The sequence below is a fragment of the Strix uralensis genome, chromosome 17 (assembly GCF_047716275.1).
Source record: "Strix uralensis isolate ZFMK-TIS-50842 chromosome 17, bStrUra1, whole genome shotgun sequence".
In the NCBI taxonomy this organism is placed as follows: Eukaryota; Metazoa; Chordata; class Aves; order Strigiformes; family Strigidae; genus Strix; species Strix uralensis.
Window position 1 is genome coordinate 15,935,112 of NC_133988.1, and position 16,387 is coordinate 15,951,498.

The window sequence follows — 16,387 nt, forward strand, 5'->3', positions numbered from 1 at the left end:
CTGATAGCAAAAACTAGCTAAATCAAAAGTTGAGATGAAGATATAGTTCAAGTAATTACTCTCCGTCAGAGTTCATAAGCCACTTAAAGGAATCATCAATATTTAAATTAAAAAAATTAAAACTTAACACCCCAAAACAATTAGTAGATCCTTTTAGATTTGACTTTCTAATGTCTTCCTTCTGCAATTGACTAAATTTTGATCTTTCCTAGAGCTTTCAATAACTCTAAAGCCTTTTAATCACATTTAAAGACATTTATCTGTAAATGCACTTACATATTTTCAGAGCTGATGTAGAAGTGCTACAATTAGAAAAGTCACTACAAACCTGTACAATACATCAGCCACAGGCAAGGATCCTAGATCAGTCTGTTTCTGTAATAGATGCACTGTATGAACAAAGGTTTTCAGCGACCCTCTAAAAGGATAAGAAAAACATGAATTAAAGATGTCTATTGAAACAAGACTGAATGCACACAGACAACAGCATCTATGTAGAATATAACATCCAGTACCATAAAGAGAGAATATCCAAGATATGTCATCAAGCTTCTTTCCTAATTTGCATTTCTTTTCTGGATGATTTTCATTCTTTTGTGGAGGAAGTGAAAAGAGGAAGAGAGGGTAACATAAAGGAAGAATGCTGGCGAACTGCTGGTCTAAATCACACCAGCTTTTTGGAAGAGGATGACGCACCGTGCAGGTAGGGAGATCAGCACCCATGGGCTGTGTCATAAACACCACGTACAGGAAAGGCAATCTAGGCACGTGATAAAATACCTCCATCTTGCGTCTATTAGACAGCTACTTTCACTATTTCTTGTAGCTGATTAATCATATTTAAATCTTCAGATACAAGCTGCGGGTCTTCCTGGGGCTGAGCCAAAGTATTAGTAAGAGCTGCTGCAGACATAGCTAGAGCTGGCTTTCTTGACTAAAATAGAAAAGACCAGACTAATTAATTTATTACCAAGATGCTGATTACTTTTACTTCCAAACATAAATTTGGAAGCTTTTCCCCCTTCTGAAATGATGCATTTAAATGTATATAAGGACTAGATACTTCTGAAAACAAAATCAAACCGAAGTAAGAGTTGCTTCTAATCTTGCCTAAAAGTGTGTTGCTTTAAAATTTTTTTGTGGTATTTACAAATATACGAAGTTTGTAACTATAATTCTTGTTCATTCATAAGTTGAATACTTTTTTTGGAGAATCTATGAAACCTGTACATAAGTATAGTGGAAAACACCTGTTTTTTGTAGAAATACAGAAATACAGAGGTCTTTAAAAAATATATTTCACAGTTTCTGTTTTAAAGGTTGGGGTATTAGGAAAAGTTATTTTCTGGAAGATGTGGTGGCTTTATTTCCAGGTATAATAGCCTAGCTAAATATGAGAAACTTGACTGTATCTTCGGCATGACAGTAGTCAGTTATGAACTGATTTCTTTAGAAGCATGACTGATCAATTGAAGAGGTCCTTTCCATGCTCCCTGCTGAATACAGCCTTTTGCTCCCCGTCACACATGGTCAGCCTTAGCTCCTTAACTTTCCTCCTCCACACCGCAAACTCTGTTTCCCCCCCACTGCCATTTTCAGCTCTATGCTTCCACTGATGAATCTCAGCTTGGAGACAAATGACACTGAATACTTCAAAGCGCCTCAATTAATTATTGAAAGCAATATTTACCCTGTTGTTTTATTCTTAGTAATATGAAGCACCCAAGATTGTAACTAGGAATTTCAATAATAGTCTCATTTTTAAGGCTTTTTCTTCATAATGGCACCCAACACAACTTACATATTTAAAGGAAAAATGCAAGGCTTTCACAGGTGAACAAAGCACATCAGGATGTTACAACTCTGTAAGCAATGCAAGACAGATTTGCAAAGAAAATATAAGATCAACCTTCATATCAAAAGGTGTATTCAAAATTTAGCTCTTTTACAAATTCAGCTGTAAAAGAACATCCCATACCTCCTGAAAATTGACATCTGGAAAAAAAATTAATGAGATCGTGTTTATCAAATCCAATTTATCTGAGCTTTGTTCAAGTACACTGCCTTTTAGATAAGGCGGCTGTCAGTGCAGAAGAGTTTGCCACATACAGTAGATTTCTCATTGACTTCATTAGAACAAGTACACTAGAAATTAAGTGTTCTTCATTTGAATAAACCTTTTTCTAAAGCAAATCATGACATCTCCTGAGAACTTAAACATCTTAAATCAGAGTTAAACTTGACAGACAAGATTGCAATCTGAGAAACATTAAAGCCAAGATTTTCAAAAGGCTACTAGTGACTTTAGACCCACGTTCATGTGGCTTTGCAGAAGATAAGCTTTATATACTCCTCCCCCTCTCCCCACACTTCATCCCCTAAAAAGCACCAGTTTTTATTAAAAGCAATTAAGGCCACTTTGTCCTCAATCACCTGATGCTGTGCTAAACCCATACAGGGCACGGGATGGTTCAACCCACACTGGTTGAACTCTTCACTAGCCACAAAATGAAAAAATGCCTCCAGATGTCTCACAGGTACCACTGAAATCTGAAATTAATTGCCCTGAAACTTGGCAGTAATGCCTTCTACAGCCAAATGAAGGTGCATAAACTACGGGATTAAAGGGGCAGTACAAAGGGAAAAGTGAGACAACTCTCCTCCATGATAAAAACATTTGGAACCATTCCTAGAACAGATCACTGCAGTAGAAGCAGCAATATGCACAAGAGGCATTTCTAACCTAGATCCTTCTGTTTTTACATATGCTAAACACATGCAAAAAATAAACGCTTAGCTTATCAGCTTCACCCTTTCCAAACCAATATTTAAATATTAGAAAGAAAAACACTAGTGTAAACCAAAAATTAGTATCAACAGTGTGGTCACATCATTTTTGATTCTTATGTTTAAATGCAAACACTTACCACCAATATCAACCACAACATGTTTCAGTGCAGCTTCCTTACCTTGCACAAGCCAAGGCAACTAGGGCAGCAGCAGCATTTTCTTTTTGCTTATATGGAATCTGCTGGCCTGAAGCAGAAGTGTCTTCCAGCCAGGAGCACAGCAAAGACTCTATCCCATTAAGACAGTCAGCTGGTTCCTTAGTCAAACTCAAAGGCTGGCAGTCTCGAAGGCAATTCAATAGCACCTCAGCAGTTATGTTACAGAGAGAAGGGTCTGTTCTACTTTGAGACTGAATGAGGGGAAAGACCAAAAGAAGCCCCATCCGTGAAGTAAACGGTGCCTGTTCAGGCTGCTGTAACAAGCCCTGACGCTTGAGCAAGGCCAGTGCTTCTTCGTCCCCCGAGCTCTCCCGGTCATGCTGCTCCTCCAAGGCCAGCTGGCGCTGGGCGTTCCAGAGTCCCCGCAGAGCGTTCAGGCGGTACTCCAGCAGTCGAGCATAAGCATTGCTCTGGTTTCCACACACAGATCGCAAGCGCTCAGCCAGCTCCGTCGGATTCTTGGTCTCAAATGTTAGTATCTGAAAGGAGGGAAAAAGTTGCTATTTATATAGGTTTTCTTCTTAAAGGAAAAAAAAAAAAAGTAACGTATGCCTGCAGTGTGATTTCTAGATCAGCTGTCCTCTACAATAAATTGTGTAATCATTATTATTTTTTAAATTTCTGAGCATGAATAAAGTAACACTGGAGGCCAAAGAGCACGCAAGCGGTACAGTCTGTTACTGCCGAGTCAGCACTGTCACTGAACCCCCCCGCCTTGGGGATTGCTGACAGAGATTTTTCAACTTTCGATTGTGATGCTAAACCAACAGTAATATAGATCTTAAAGAAAAATACATACAAATAGTTATCTTTGAAAATAAAGCCTCGCCTTCCCTGGAGCATTTTTTTTTTGTAATCAAGGCAATTTTGCTAAGAACTTCAAAAGGACTGAGGGGGTGGAGGGTCCCAGGGGCTGAGTTTAGAGCCCTTCTACGGAAACTAATAGGTCAACAATATTTTGTAGTAAGAATGTGTATGTTCTAGTTTTAGAGCTTTCTCAAACAAACAAACTAGTTCTCTGAAATGAACCAAGAGTTGTGCTGTAAGCAATCCCTCCCATTTTTTTTTTCCTCCTCAATTTTATCACACTGCACTTAGCTACACCTTTCTCAAAATATTTCCAGTTGCTGCCATAGTTTAAAAACCTAAAAGTCTCATCATCATCATTTCAGACAGAAGAAAAAAGGAAAATTGGAGACAAAGCTAGAACAACAGAAAACAAGTAAACCATGACAGAAAGAAAAATATTTATGGGTTAGTACCCAGCCTGGTACTTGAAAGAACTCAGACTGTTAAGTAATTACAGGCAGCTTTTCTCCCTACAGCATACAACCACAGTTGAGATCAGCAAAATCACTTAAGCTACGGCAACCTCAAGGAAAGCAGCGAGCCAAACATTTTCTGATACTTCGGATCCAGTGTCCAAAGGCCTTCTGCCTGCATGTCACACTGCCTCATCTCATCCACCTCCAAACACACTCTCTTTGGCCCATCTTTATGCTGTAAAACTGTCCTTCCCTCATTTAATTTAAAAAAAAAAATAAATAAAAAGGAAGAAGAATGTGAGAGATTAAGAGATGCAATGGGTAATTTCATACAGGGTTGTTTGTTGGTTTTTTAACTGTAGGCAGTAGTCATACAGAATACGAAATAGATGTTTATGTCTAATTGTAGAATTTTGAACAGCTTGATAAAAGGCTTCAGGACAAATCACATCTGCCATTTCTACAAACACCCTTACTAAAGTCAATGAAACAGCTTTTCAGTAGAAAACTTATCATTAGAGTCGTGAAAAGTTCACTTTAAAGTAATTCACACAATAATTACACTTGAATAGATGCTAGTATCGGAGCTTCCTAAAATAATGAACTTTTAATTAATTTCTTAAAAGAAATTAAGAATATTAGTCTCTAAACCACATATACGTTTAAAATAACCACCTCATGTTAATTTGTGTTCTATTGCCACAAAAATAAGTTTAATTGTTTCCTGTTATAGATGCAATCACTTTCTAAAACAGTTTGGTTTTGACTTTCTTGAACTAAACTAAATACATGATGGATCCTCTACTAAGTGATAACAAGCTGCAGAAATGGAGGAAAAAGAGAATTAATGTTTCCATCTTGAGAATTACATGCTGAAGAAAACAGGTTTATGGTCTTTAGCTATACTAATAACAAAGACACCACAAAAGACAAGTTGTGGTATGCTTAGTTGGCTTTCCCTTTTAGATTACACTTCCACTGTGGGGGGAGCTGCTTATAGTCTTCTCCCCTTCCTATAAATATAGTGGAAACCTGGAATTCATGCCAGGTAATATTTCAAAAAGTTGTGGCCACCTAAATTATAACAATTAATTCATAAACTTTGTACAACCTCATGTGGACTTTGAGCCAAATCTGTACCCAGTGTGTAATAACAAGTGGAAGGTTTAAATATTCAAACACATGGGAACTGCTTTATTTCAACCAAATTGCAAAGGCAACCAAAGACTGAGTCCCAATTGCAACTGATGAACATTTTTTCCAGTTTCCTCCAAGTTACCAAAGTTATGTTTGGTGGGTTCTCAAAAAAACCTGTAATCAAAATTGCTGCAAAGGTGCACATTTTGGATATAATTTAACCTTGCAAATTTTGTCACTCATTAGGATCCAACTGAAGGCACACTTACGAAAACTAGTCACACTGTCACACGCTCTCGTTCCTCAGGTCCCACAGTTTAGCAGGAAGATGGATTTTTTGTCTTTGATATTGCTCTACATCTCTGAGTCTGTCTTGTATAAATCAAGACAAGAAGCCAGTGTCAAGTATTTGCAGATATGCTGATGAAAAGCCTTTCCCTGCTGAAGTTTTATTTTCTCACTGTTCTCACAGTTTGCTTTATAAGCATAGTATGGTCTGTCTGGAACTGTTAAGAGTGTTTTGCTTTGGTCTTTCATAAAGGAAATATGCATTAATTTGGGTTAGCGATATATGAAGTATACTGGATTCTAAAATGGGACTTACAGTTTTTTGAAAATAAAGCCATTTACATAATCTGGTTTTCATACATGGCTTATGGATCCAGTGAAAAAACCTAACTATTCAATGTCATCTAAAAGTCTTAAGTAGGCATTTGTACTTCCAGAAAATAACAGGATATTAGGAGAAAGGTGTAAGGTCAACTACTATACAGGAGTCTTCAGAAAATTTTATTTAAGTCTGTTTTCTTCAACAGACATTTTACTGACTAGAGGCAAGTACTCAGAGGTACCTCCAAAAAGGAGTCTCAAAAGCCAATTTTCACAGTGACTGGCCGTCACAAACAACTGGGGAGCTTTCAGGGTTCAGACACGCTCCTAAGACCTTGTCGCACAGGAGGGAACCGTTCTGGTTCTCGCTGGTTAGCAAAACACTCCTCTAACCCAACACATTTGGCCCATGCCACATGCACTGCTTCCCTTTGGATAGTCTGAAGGCTTCACAAAGGAATCACAGCCCTTGGCAAGGTTTCCTCAGCACACTACAGTTTTCTCATATCTTCAGGCAAAGCTTGTTATCTTGAAGCTACCTGAAGTCAAAGCAAGTTAAAGTAAAATGCAAGAAAAAAAAACCACCACATTTATTCACAGATTCGGAAACAGACAGTACAACTACCAGTGTTCATAAAAGACACAGGTGAAGAAAGGAAAATCTGTGCTAAAATAACTTGTACTAAGATTGAATCAGAAAGCTATTCCCCATCCTTTACCAGCTGATTTACTGCAGACCTCCCTGGCACGTGGCTGTCGGAGGCTGCCATTCAGAACACCTTTTGCCCCAGGCTGCACCCACTACAGGTGGTTTCTTCAGGCTATAAAAGCTGGTGTACTCTGCCAAATCTCTCTTTTTAAATCCCCCAGAAAAATTCAATCCTTCTCCCCCAGATGAGTTTATTCTCTTCGTATCCAGGAGATGTGACCATTCTCTTTGTTACATTAAGCACAGATTCATTTCCCTGCAGATGCACATGTCTGTTACTCAAGCTGTCCTCTCCAACACTTCACTGAACAACTACTCCTCATTCAGAAAGAGGTAAAACTCCCTTTCCCCTGCCTCCCTGATGCCTCAGTATTTACACTTGAGTATTTACGCTCTGATTTAGGACTGATCTCCAGCATCCTTTTCTTAGTGGTGTTTGGGCACCCCGCCTCGATACACAACACTTGGGGAGATCTCAGGCACATCACAAGCAGTCACCTGCACCAGTAAATAATCAGGCACTTCACAGCACCAAACATTTTTGGCTAACAAGGCTTAAACAGAATCTAAGAGGATGGAAGGATATAACAATCACATTGCTTTGCTATGAAACAAGTTACCCAAGTATCTACTTAGATCTGAAAAGACAACCTCTAACAGAAATAGCAGCGTAACAGTCACACCATCAAGCTAGAAACACAAACAAACATATGCTTAAAGGAAGAATACTAAACAAAATCTGAACATACAGATTATATTCAGAATTAGCAAAAGACAACTAGCCAAGCTAGAAAAATGATACTATGAAAACAAGGACATGAAAACGTTAAGATGCTTAGTAGCAGTTAAGATGTAAAGGGAATTGAGAGAATCTACCTTATGTACATCGGTGGTGGTAGAGCAGTCCTTCTGCTTTAGGTAAGGCATATTAAGATTTTCCTTAGGAACAATCAATAATATTTACCAAAAAACCACTTTAGAACAAAATACAAAGGTTTAAAGAATAACTTCTAAAGAACAACAACAAAAAAAGCAGTCAGTGCAAAAAGTGTAATTTAATGTAACCAAGTAATCCTAATATAAATTCTAAAGTAACCAGGACACTAGAATTAGGGGAAGAAATAAAACTTCACCACTTTTTAAGAAGATCTTTTTCTGTATCTGGTTTTGCAAATAGGGTATATACATCACACTGACAGTTTTGCAAATGAGAAACTACTCTTCAGTCACTTTGAAATTAGTTCATACACTATGACTGTGATCATCACTTAATTTGCCAACTTTGTCTACTTCTAGTTAGTAAAGACATTTGAAAAGTTCTGATTTTTAAAGTCTCACGCTTAACAGCCTGAAGTTACATATAATTAAGAACTGTGTTAGTAAAAAGTCTGTCACTGTTCTAATTTTGCAGTATCTTGTCCTTCAAAATATTTTAAAATAAATTTCAATAAATATTTTAATTAGAAAATAGTGGATCCAAAGTTCAATCTCTCTGGTTGTTGACATCAACATTGAGAGATACAAAAGGTATTTAACTTCAGACCGCTGACTATGCAGAGGATGTCACCTTTCCTGCCATATTTTTGTCCTGTTTTCATCCTACTACGTGACCTTAACCAGATACTTCTTCCCATTAAACAATATTTTTGCCAATACTGCTCCAGAAAGCAGTCACTCCCATGCACTATTATTAGGGTAAAGTGTTTCTCTACTGATATTAAATACCAGATGCACTACAATTAAGACATGCTAATCTACACGAAAAGTTTTAGCCTGAGGTTTTGTGACCACATTAAGTAAATTTAAGTGAGCTGCCACTAAAAGGCACCTTTTTCCTCTGGCTAAAATTCCTGCCCCTTCATCCTCTCCCTGGTGCTGACAGTAATGACTGGGGGCGGGGGATGTGTGTGTTTGGGGTTTTTTTTAATATAGATTTTTGGTTTAGACTAGTTCCCTGGTATGGAAGAGCAGGTAGAATGGAAAGAATTAGAATGGAAAAGAAAGAAGAAAATGCATGGCCAGTGACAGATGTGAACAAGGACTTTTTGCAACAGCTCTCCCAGTCAGTAGCTTAACCAACAGTCTCGGGCTGAATATGCTGGTTTCATTGATCAGTTTTAATTCCACTACATAGGGAAATGATGAGCAATGAAACCGTTCACAAAGGGGTATTTTTTCCTAAAGTTACATATTGCAGGTGAAAGACTTTAAATCTCCAGAATAGCATTTAATTCTTTCTCTACATAATTAAATTGGCTGAACTTCACACAGAGAGACGACAACTTCTTGAAGACGGTACATTTATTACCAATATCAATTAGATCTGTAACACCCCCCTGAGTATTAAACAAGTATTATTCCCATCTCACAGGAGGAACAAACCAGAAACAACCTCAAAACCATAAGGTATCTTTAACAGCAGCATGAAAAAAACTTAACTATTGTACTTTCAACACCATGTTACAGCTATAATGTCATTCCTCTTGTACTGCACAGTTAACATATACAGAGCACCACTTGTTTACTTGGTTCTTTTATCTCCAGAAATACAAATGAAATCATGTAAAAAAGACTGAATTACAAGATTTATACATTATTCTATAAGAGAAATACCAGAATTGACAGTTTTAAAGGTACCCTGAAAACTGAAATACACATCAGAATTTAAACCGCTCCCATAAACAACACTGTGTACCTACTCCTAGTCTTCCACTTGCTGTTGCTCTGCTGGGTAACAGCGTTTCTGCTCATGGCAATTTCTGAAGACACACAGTAGGAAGCGATCTTAGTGCAAACACTGCCTTGATTTCTTTTAAAACATTTTTCTAAACCTCTGTAAGGCTTTTTGTTTGATATGCCTGTGCGTTTGTAAAATGTATAAATATGTACAAACGTTTTCATCCTGATGTCTTAGGTATTGAAATTTTATGGGTTCTTAGCAGCTGCTGCATGCTTTACATTATGCTTTTACTGTTGCAGTTGAAAACTAAGTTTTGAGATTGTTCTGATTTTTTCTGCTTCAAGAAATGTTAACAGTATCACCTTGTTCAAAGCCTCTACTGATTCACAATCCTGTACATGGAGCAGCACAGCTTTTTAACAACTCAGCTAAAAGCATGAGCTATTTTGCCTTGTGAAAGCATTAGAAACCTCATTACTTGCTCAGAAATAAGCACTAAGAAACCTGTATCTTTCACTGCACACACAATATTGTACCAATTTTTTTGGTAATAAATTTACCAAATTATGATGATCCCTGAGATGAATTACAGAGTACAGGCAAGCTGTAAACACACAAAAACTGCTATAAAAGAAAGTATTGTTTCTTTATTTGTTCATTTATTAAAATATTTTTGGCTTTTAAGTAGTAGATTAAAATGTCTGTGAAAGGTAAAGAAAAAATCTTTGTCATTTAAACATCTGAGAGTGCAGATCACTGAACTTATCAACTGCAATCGGTAATAAGAACTATATTTGGGAAACATACTTGCAAAATCATCCTTTAGAAGTTTTCTAGTATTTCTCTACTAGGATAACTAAAACATGACTTTAAAAAGAACAAGTCAAGAGGCATGGTAGTCCATATTCTAGAAGTCTGATAAATTCAAATGTGCCATTTTATGACAATTGATGATAACAACAGCAACTCTGCTGGAGATTAAATCACACAATATTGGTGGTTTACACTATATCTAATGAAAGTGAGCTTAAAAGGAAAGCCATAAAGATTTCCAAGTCCTCTCAAAGGGCAAGTGAGAGATTTACAGCAATGCCTGAAAGAATGCCACCAATTCCTGTGCAAAAGAGCGAGCCAAGGCTCAGATCTGGAAGGTTGTCTTCCTGTGCAGATTAACTTCAAGAACTAGATTAATCTGGCGTTACTCTGAAAGCTATAAACACGGTCCAAGAGGAATACTGGAGTATTTGACATGGAAGGGGATGCAAAAGGCAGGACTAGGAAAGTTATAAGCCTGATGTACATGCCTGGATCAGCAGTTCCCAAGCTAGAGGTTGTAACCCCAAGAGGGGTCATCCACTTAGTAAAAAGTCAATTAATTGTTTATGCTGGTATCAGGGATTTCTGTTTTGACAGAGGTGAAGCTTGTAGATGGAGGTAAGGTCACAACCAGAAAGATTGGGGAAGCTCTGACCTAGATAATTACAGAGAACTACTCTCTCCTTCAGCAGTCAGGGAGAAGTGACAAAACATTTCTTCTAGTCCATCAGGAAAATGGGTGAAAGCTTCAAGTTTAGCAGGTACCTTCACATCTAAATCACTTTGACAGAGAACACAAATTATTCACAAGATTGGCACATGCTGCTAAAATAGCACTGGACTTCAGTTGTTCAACTTCTCCCTAGAGGGAAGACCAGACCATACAGGGGGGAAGATGAAAGGACACCACCTTTATTTTATTTTTTTACACTTACATTTGATTAAAAATACATATCTGCAGTGCAGAGTGACAGCTGCCCAGTGGCATCTCATACTTTGTCCTATAATAAGAGCTTGATGAGAGTCAAAACATCAGATGAGGACAGATACATACATGATCCAGACAGCTACTGAGGGAGGAGCTACACTTTCAGCTCCACATTAAAAAAAAACACTAAAGAAAAAAAAAACACACTAAAGAAAAAAAAAAACACTAAAGAAAAAAAAAAACACTAAAGAAAAAAAAAAACACTAAAGAAAAAAAAAACACTAAAGAAAAAAAAAAACACTAAAGAAAAAAAAAAACACTAAAGAAAAAAAAAAACACTAAAGAAAAAAAAAACCAAAGAAAAAAAAAACCAAAGAAAAAAAAAACCAAAGAAAAAAAAAACCAAAGAAAAAAAAACCAAAGAAAAAAAACCAAAGAAAAAAAAAACCAAAGAAAAAAAAAACCAAAGAAAAAAAAAACCAAAGAAAAAAAAAACAAAGAAAAAAAAAAGAAAAAAAAAAAAGAAAAAAATATTAAAGAAAAAAATATTAAAGAAAAAAATATTAAAGAAAAAAATATTAAAGAAAAAACCCCAACTTTTCCAGGCTATGAAAGAGAGCAGCAAGAACAGATATCCAAATGCCTATTCCCTCTGTTGGGCTGTTATGTAAAAGAGAGCGCTTACGAGTTACGTGGAGTGACACATAAGGTTGTTCTACTTTATACTGTGACTATATACTGAAGATTTGTCTTTCTTCCCACTTATTTCCTTGTGGAAAAAAATAACTGAGCCTATCTCTAGTTAGTTGAAAAATTGACGATACTGCAAATTTAAAACTAATAAAAATACCAGCTACAAATTTGAAGATCAGAACGAGGGCCTCCTCCAACGGAAGGATCACAGTGGTAACGTATGGCAACCAAACTAAACGGCCTAGCTACGAGCGAATGCCTTTTGGCCATCATCTGATGGCTATGTCATAGGCAACGTTAACAATCCCTGTTCAGTTATGTCCTTCTTAAGTTACCAAGGGTTAACACATCAATTTATATTGCTGGCGCTCTCATAAATTGCGGCACATTGACTCTGGTGTAGTGGCACATTAAAACGACGTGGTTTAAGGGACCTCTACCTTCAGACATGCCTCTTGCCCCACTCCCAGGGGTTACTGTCTCGGTGAAAGATGTTTGATTGGGAGGATTCTGGAAGTGCTGCAGTTTCCATTGTGGCACATTAAAGAACAGCTCATCTTGCATTAAGCTGTCCCTCCTGTGCAGGCATTGACATCCAGGGCAGAGACCAGACAAAATGTCATGGCAACAGCTTCAGTTGTTAGTCACATAAGGTTGGCTCCAAGAAGCAGAAGACTTTGCACTTTGAAAGTCATTTCTCTGTATGAAAGGCTTTAAAATAAGGGTGCAAAGGCTCGCATAACTGCTAACTAATCTAGGTCTCTTGACCAGAAGATTTTATTGGGAAACCCATAGCAGGAGCAGCTTTTGTATGCACATCATTACAAAATTCTAATCAAATTAAAAAAGTGCCCCTTTTCTTTTTGGTAATAGATATTCTTTGTAAATATGCTGATAGACAGCCTAAGAAGTTGGCATACGTGTTTACATCACATAAAAACTAAAAACAAACCAGAAACCCCCACTCTCTTTAAACCTAAAAATACTCTTTGAACAAATTACCTTCACGTGAAAAAGAATATTAACACTTTCATAACCTATCATTAAGGAAAAAATAAGTATATATATATACACACACATATATATAAATACATTAAAAAAAATTAAAAGTTGTATGGGAGTCCAAACAAGAAAATAATAAATTTTCATAAGCCTTTTTTATACCGTACCATAACATTTACATACCTGTACTGTAACGTTTTTTCCTCTGCTTTTCTTTTTATAAATAGACAAAACCTTTCAACAGAAAGACAAAGGAAACACATCCAAATACATTGACATTATTCACCAATAAACTCTTTAAAGAGATATGCAAGCAAAATAGACCAGAATGATACTTCCCCTTCCCCAAAAATATCCATTTAGGTACACTACATCTTTTAATTAAGCACATCATACCATAAATTCAGTCAGGGTTCTCACCACCATTGATGAAGCACAAGAAGTATATTAAAGAAGTTTACTAATCAAAGCAGCAGCTGCAGCATCTCCTACCCTTGTCCAATAACATATCCCAAGAGATTTCTATTTGGACCATTTTCAAGTATATTTATTACATTGCAAGTAGGAGTAGAAACAGTGCAAATGAGCTATTCAGTGTATTAGTCGACTGCATGGCCACACTTCAATAAGATGCATGCACCTATTTCCACAAAATGGCTCCTCAAAGCCATTCCAGTTTACCAAGGTAGCCCTTTATTTTAAAAAACATTAACAAAAAAAGGCAGAGAAAAGTTATGAGCTGAATAGTTCACATTTACACCACTTGAAATTTCACTTTTTTTTTTTTAACCCTCCCCCCTCAATACCAAAAACTATAAACCATTTTACAAACAAGCTCTGAAAAATAAAAGTCACTTGTGGTCATCATTTCTTTCAGTGGAATGAAATAAAATTCTTTCACATTCTGCCACTTAAGACTATAGATCAAAATAAGTACCATAGCAAAAAGTCTTATTTATTTATTTATTTTAAAGTTTCACATTGCAAACATGCACGACAGCAAAAAAATCTCTGGCACAGAAAAAATTATGTGAATCTGTGGCACTGGATTGCTGAAACACTAGAATGAGTGTCATAAAGGGCAAGACACAGTAATACTAATTCCATCCCTATCTCCCCCAAACAATTATAGTTTTACAGACATTCCTAGCACTAACAAAAAATTCTCCAGAGCTGAAGTGTTTGTCAAGTGAAGCTGTGTGTCAAGTTTCATGCTGGAACATACTTCTGGTCTAGGTTGCAAGATCTTAAAAATAAGGTTTGGTTTGGTTTTCAGTTTGTTTTCTAAAGGATATCCTCCTTCATTACGATATAACAAGAATAATGCTGTGGGAGCACGTATTTTTCTAACACAGTTATTAGACTTGATGCTGCTTCTAGAACTATGTAAAGGAATTGAAATATTTTCTTGAATACAAGCTGCATTGAATACCAGAGTGGACTCTGATCACAAGGGAGAATCATTCTGTGTTTATACACATAGAGATAAGACATCCACCTTAAAAGTCTCTCTTTGCCTGTTCATGTGGTATTTGCCAACATCCATTTCATGGGAGCAGCTAATGTTCCCATCCCAATCCCCAGTGTCACATCGCACAGAAAAGAAAATGCATGTTCAGCAAAAAATATCTTTCCTTAGATAAGGCTGTGGGAAGTTTTCAAAAACACCATAAAGACCTCACGTCACAAGGTGAACAATGATGTTCTCAGAGCTGCAAGCCTGGCTCATGGGTTCCTCTTAGCAACACCCCAGTTCGCAGCCAAAGCTTCACTAAAGGCTTTTGCGGCCTAAATGCTTGTGACCTAACGTAGCACACAGATAAAGCTCCTGCTGAACCATCCTCTCTCAGCTCACACCACTCAGCTCCTCTGACAAAGACCCTGTGTCATTGCAAGCCACATTGCTGGAGAAGAGGGCGGGGTGAAAGAAGAGAAGGGAGGCACACAGGAAAAAAAAAAAAATGCAGTCTACAAAATAGATGCAACCTACAATCCGTGACATTCAGTCCTTCACCATTTCCTCATAAAACAGCTGTACCGTCTGCCCGCAGCCAAAACCCCAGCAGTTTTGAGAAGGTAAAAAGCTGGAATGAAAATCTCAGCTGCCCTCCGGGCTCTTTAATAACAATCACTGTCAACAGCCTAAATAAAACACCCAGACGCCCCAGTACCCTAAGCATCTTATTGTAAGGCTGATTAATTACAAACCATCTAAAAGTAACAGCAAAAAGATACAAAAGCATAAATAAAAATAAATGAGCCAAAAGCCACCTTGAAATACATGAGCGTGGTTCGGATTTCCAAACCCTACTGATTCAAAACAAGGAGGTAGCACCAACACTTCACCCTCCATCTTCATTAGCGCCTCACCACCCTCCTGCCCAGCTCCACTTTCACCATTATTTGAAAAAAAATTCGATTGACTTAGAACACATAGAACTGCCTCAATACCAGCTGGCTCCATACCCCAAATCCTTCACCCTGCGTCCGCATCCACCATTCTCCACCCCGGCCCCCCCGTCCTCCCCTAGTCATCCTCCCTGCACCCCCCCCCTTCCAAGACCATCCTCCTCCTCGCCTCAGGCCCTCACAGCCACTGTCCCTCCTCCCCCGAGGGCACCCTCCTCACCACCCCCGTCCCTCCCCTCAGCTCGGGGGAGGGGGGGCCGCGGGCCCGACTCACCTCCAGCTCGGTGTCGCCGGGCTCAGCCACCCCAATGATCTCGCTGGGCAGCTCGGCCAGGTCGGTGACCCGGATCAGCCCGTCGTGCAGGAAGATGGTCTCCTCCTTCACCGACAGCCACTGGGCCGAGTCGGTGGCCGCCGCCGCCGAAGCGCCCGCCGGGGACCCCATGGCGCGGACGGCGGGGGGGCTCCGCAGGGCTGAGGCGAGGCGGGTCCCGCTACCCCCCCATGGCGGGGGCAGGGCGGGGGCAGGGGGGTCCCCAGCGGCCTGGGTGCCGGACAGCCGGAGCGCGGTGGGCAGCAGCGAGGAGCGGCGCGTTGCCACCGCGGCGCCAGCGGAGCGGGGACCTCCGGGAGCCGCCGTGCCCGCCCGCAGCCACCACGTCCCGCTCCCTCCTCACACACACAGGTGACAGCGCGACGCCATGTTGGGGGCTGAGGCGGGCCCGGCATGCACCGCGCGAGGAACAATACACCCTCCCCCCCTCCCAGCCCCGCGGGGCCACGCCCCTCGCCGCGCCCCGCCCTCGCCGGCCCCGCCCCCGGCGCCCCTCGGTGCCGCCCCCGGGCCCGGGCCGCGCCCCCCGACACCCCGCCCTCACGGGCGGCTCCCGCCGCGCCCCGCTGCCCCCCCACCCCACACCCCCGGGAGCGGTTCCCCTCAGCGCCTCGCGCCGCACCGAGGGGCGATCCCGCCGCTCCCCTCAGCGCTTCACCTCCGCGCCTCTCCCCGGGCCGCTCCCCTCAGCGCTTCACCCCCCTCAGGCAATGGCCGCTCCCCTCAGCGCCTCACCTCCCTTCCCCCAGAGGCCGCTTTCCTCAGGCCCTCGTCCGAGAGCTGCTCCCTCAGCGAGT

At 39.8% G+C, this 16,387-nt stretch overlaps 1 protein-coding gene across 6 annotated transcripts in view; it reads right to left on the minus strand.

Annotated features, from left to right (window-relative positions):
* HECTD4 (HECT domain E3 ubiquitin protein ligase 4) overlaps positions 1–15,971 on the minus strand; it is a 79,313-nt gene extending 63,342 nt beyond the window's left edge. For all 6 annotated transcript variants that reach the window (XM_074886795.1, XM_074886793.1, XM_074886796.1 and 3 more), the window contains exons 1-3: positions 15,531–15,971; positions 2,970–3,487; positions 329–418 (exon numbers count right to left, since the gene is read on the minus strand). In XM_074886795.1, coding sequence (XP_074742896.1) covers positions 329–418; positions 2,970–3,487; positions 15,531–15,701 — 779 coding nt within the window. In that variant the 5' untranslated portion in view covers positions 15,702–15,971. The remainder of the gene's footprint in view (positions 1–328; positions 419–2,969; positions 3,488–15,530) is intronic.
* Between the last annotated feature and the right edge of the window lie 416 nt (positions 15,972–16,387).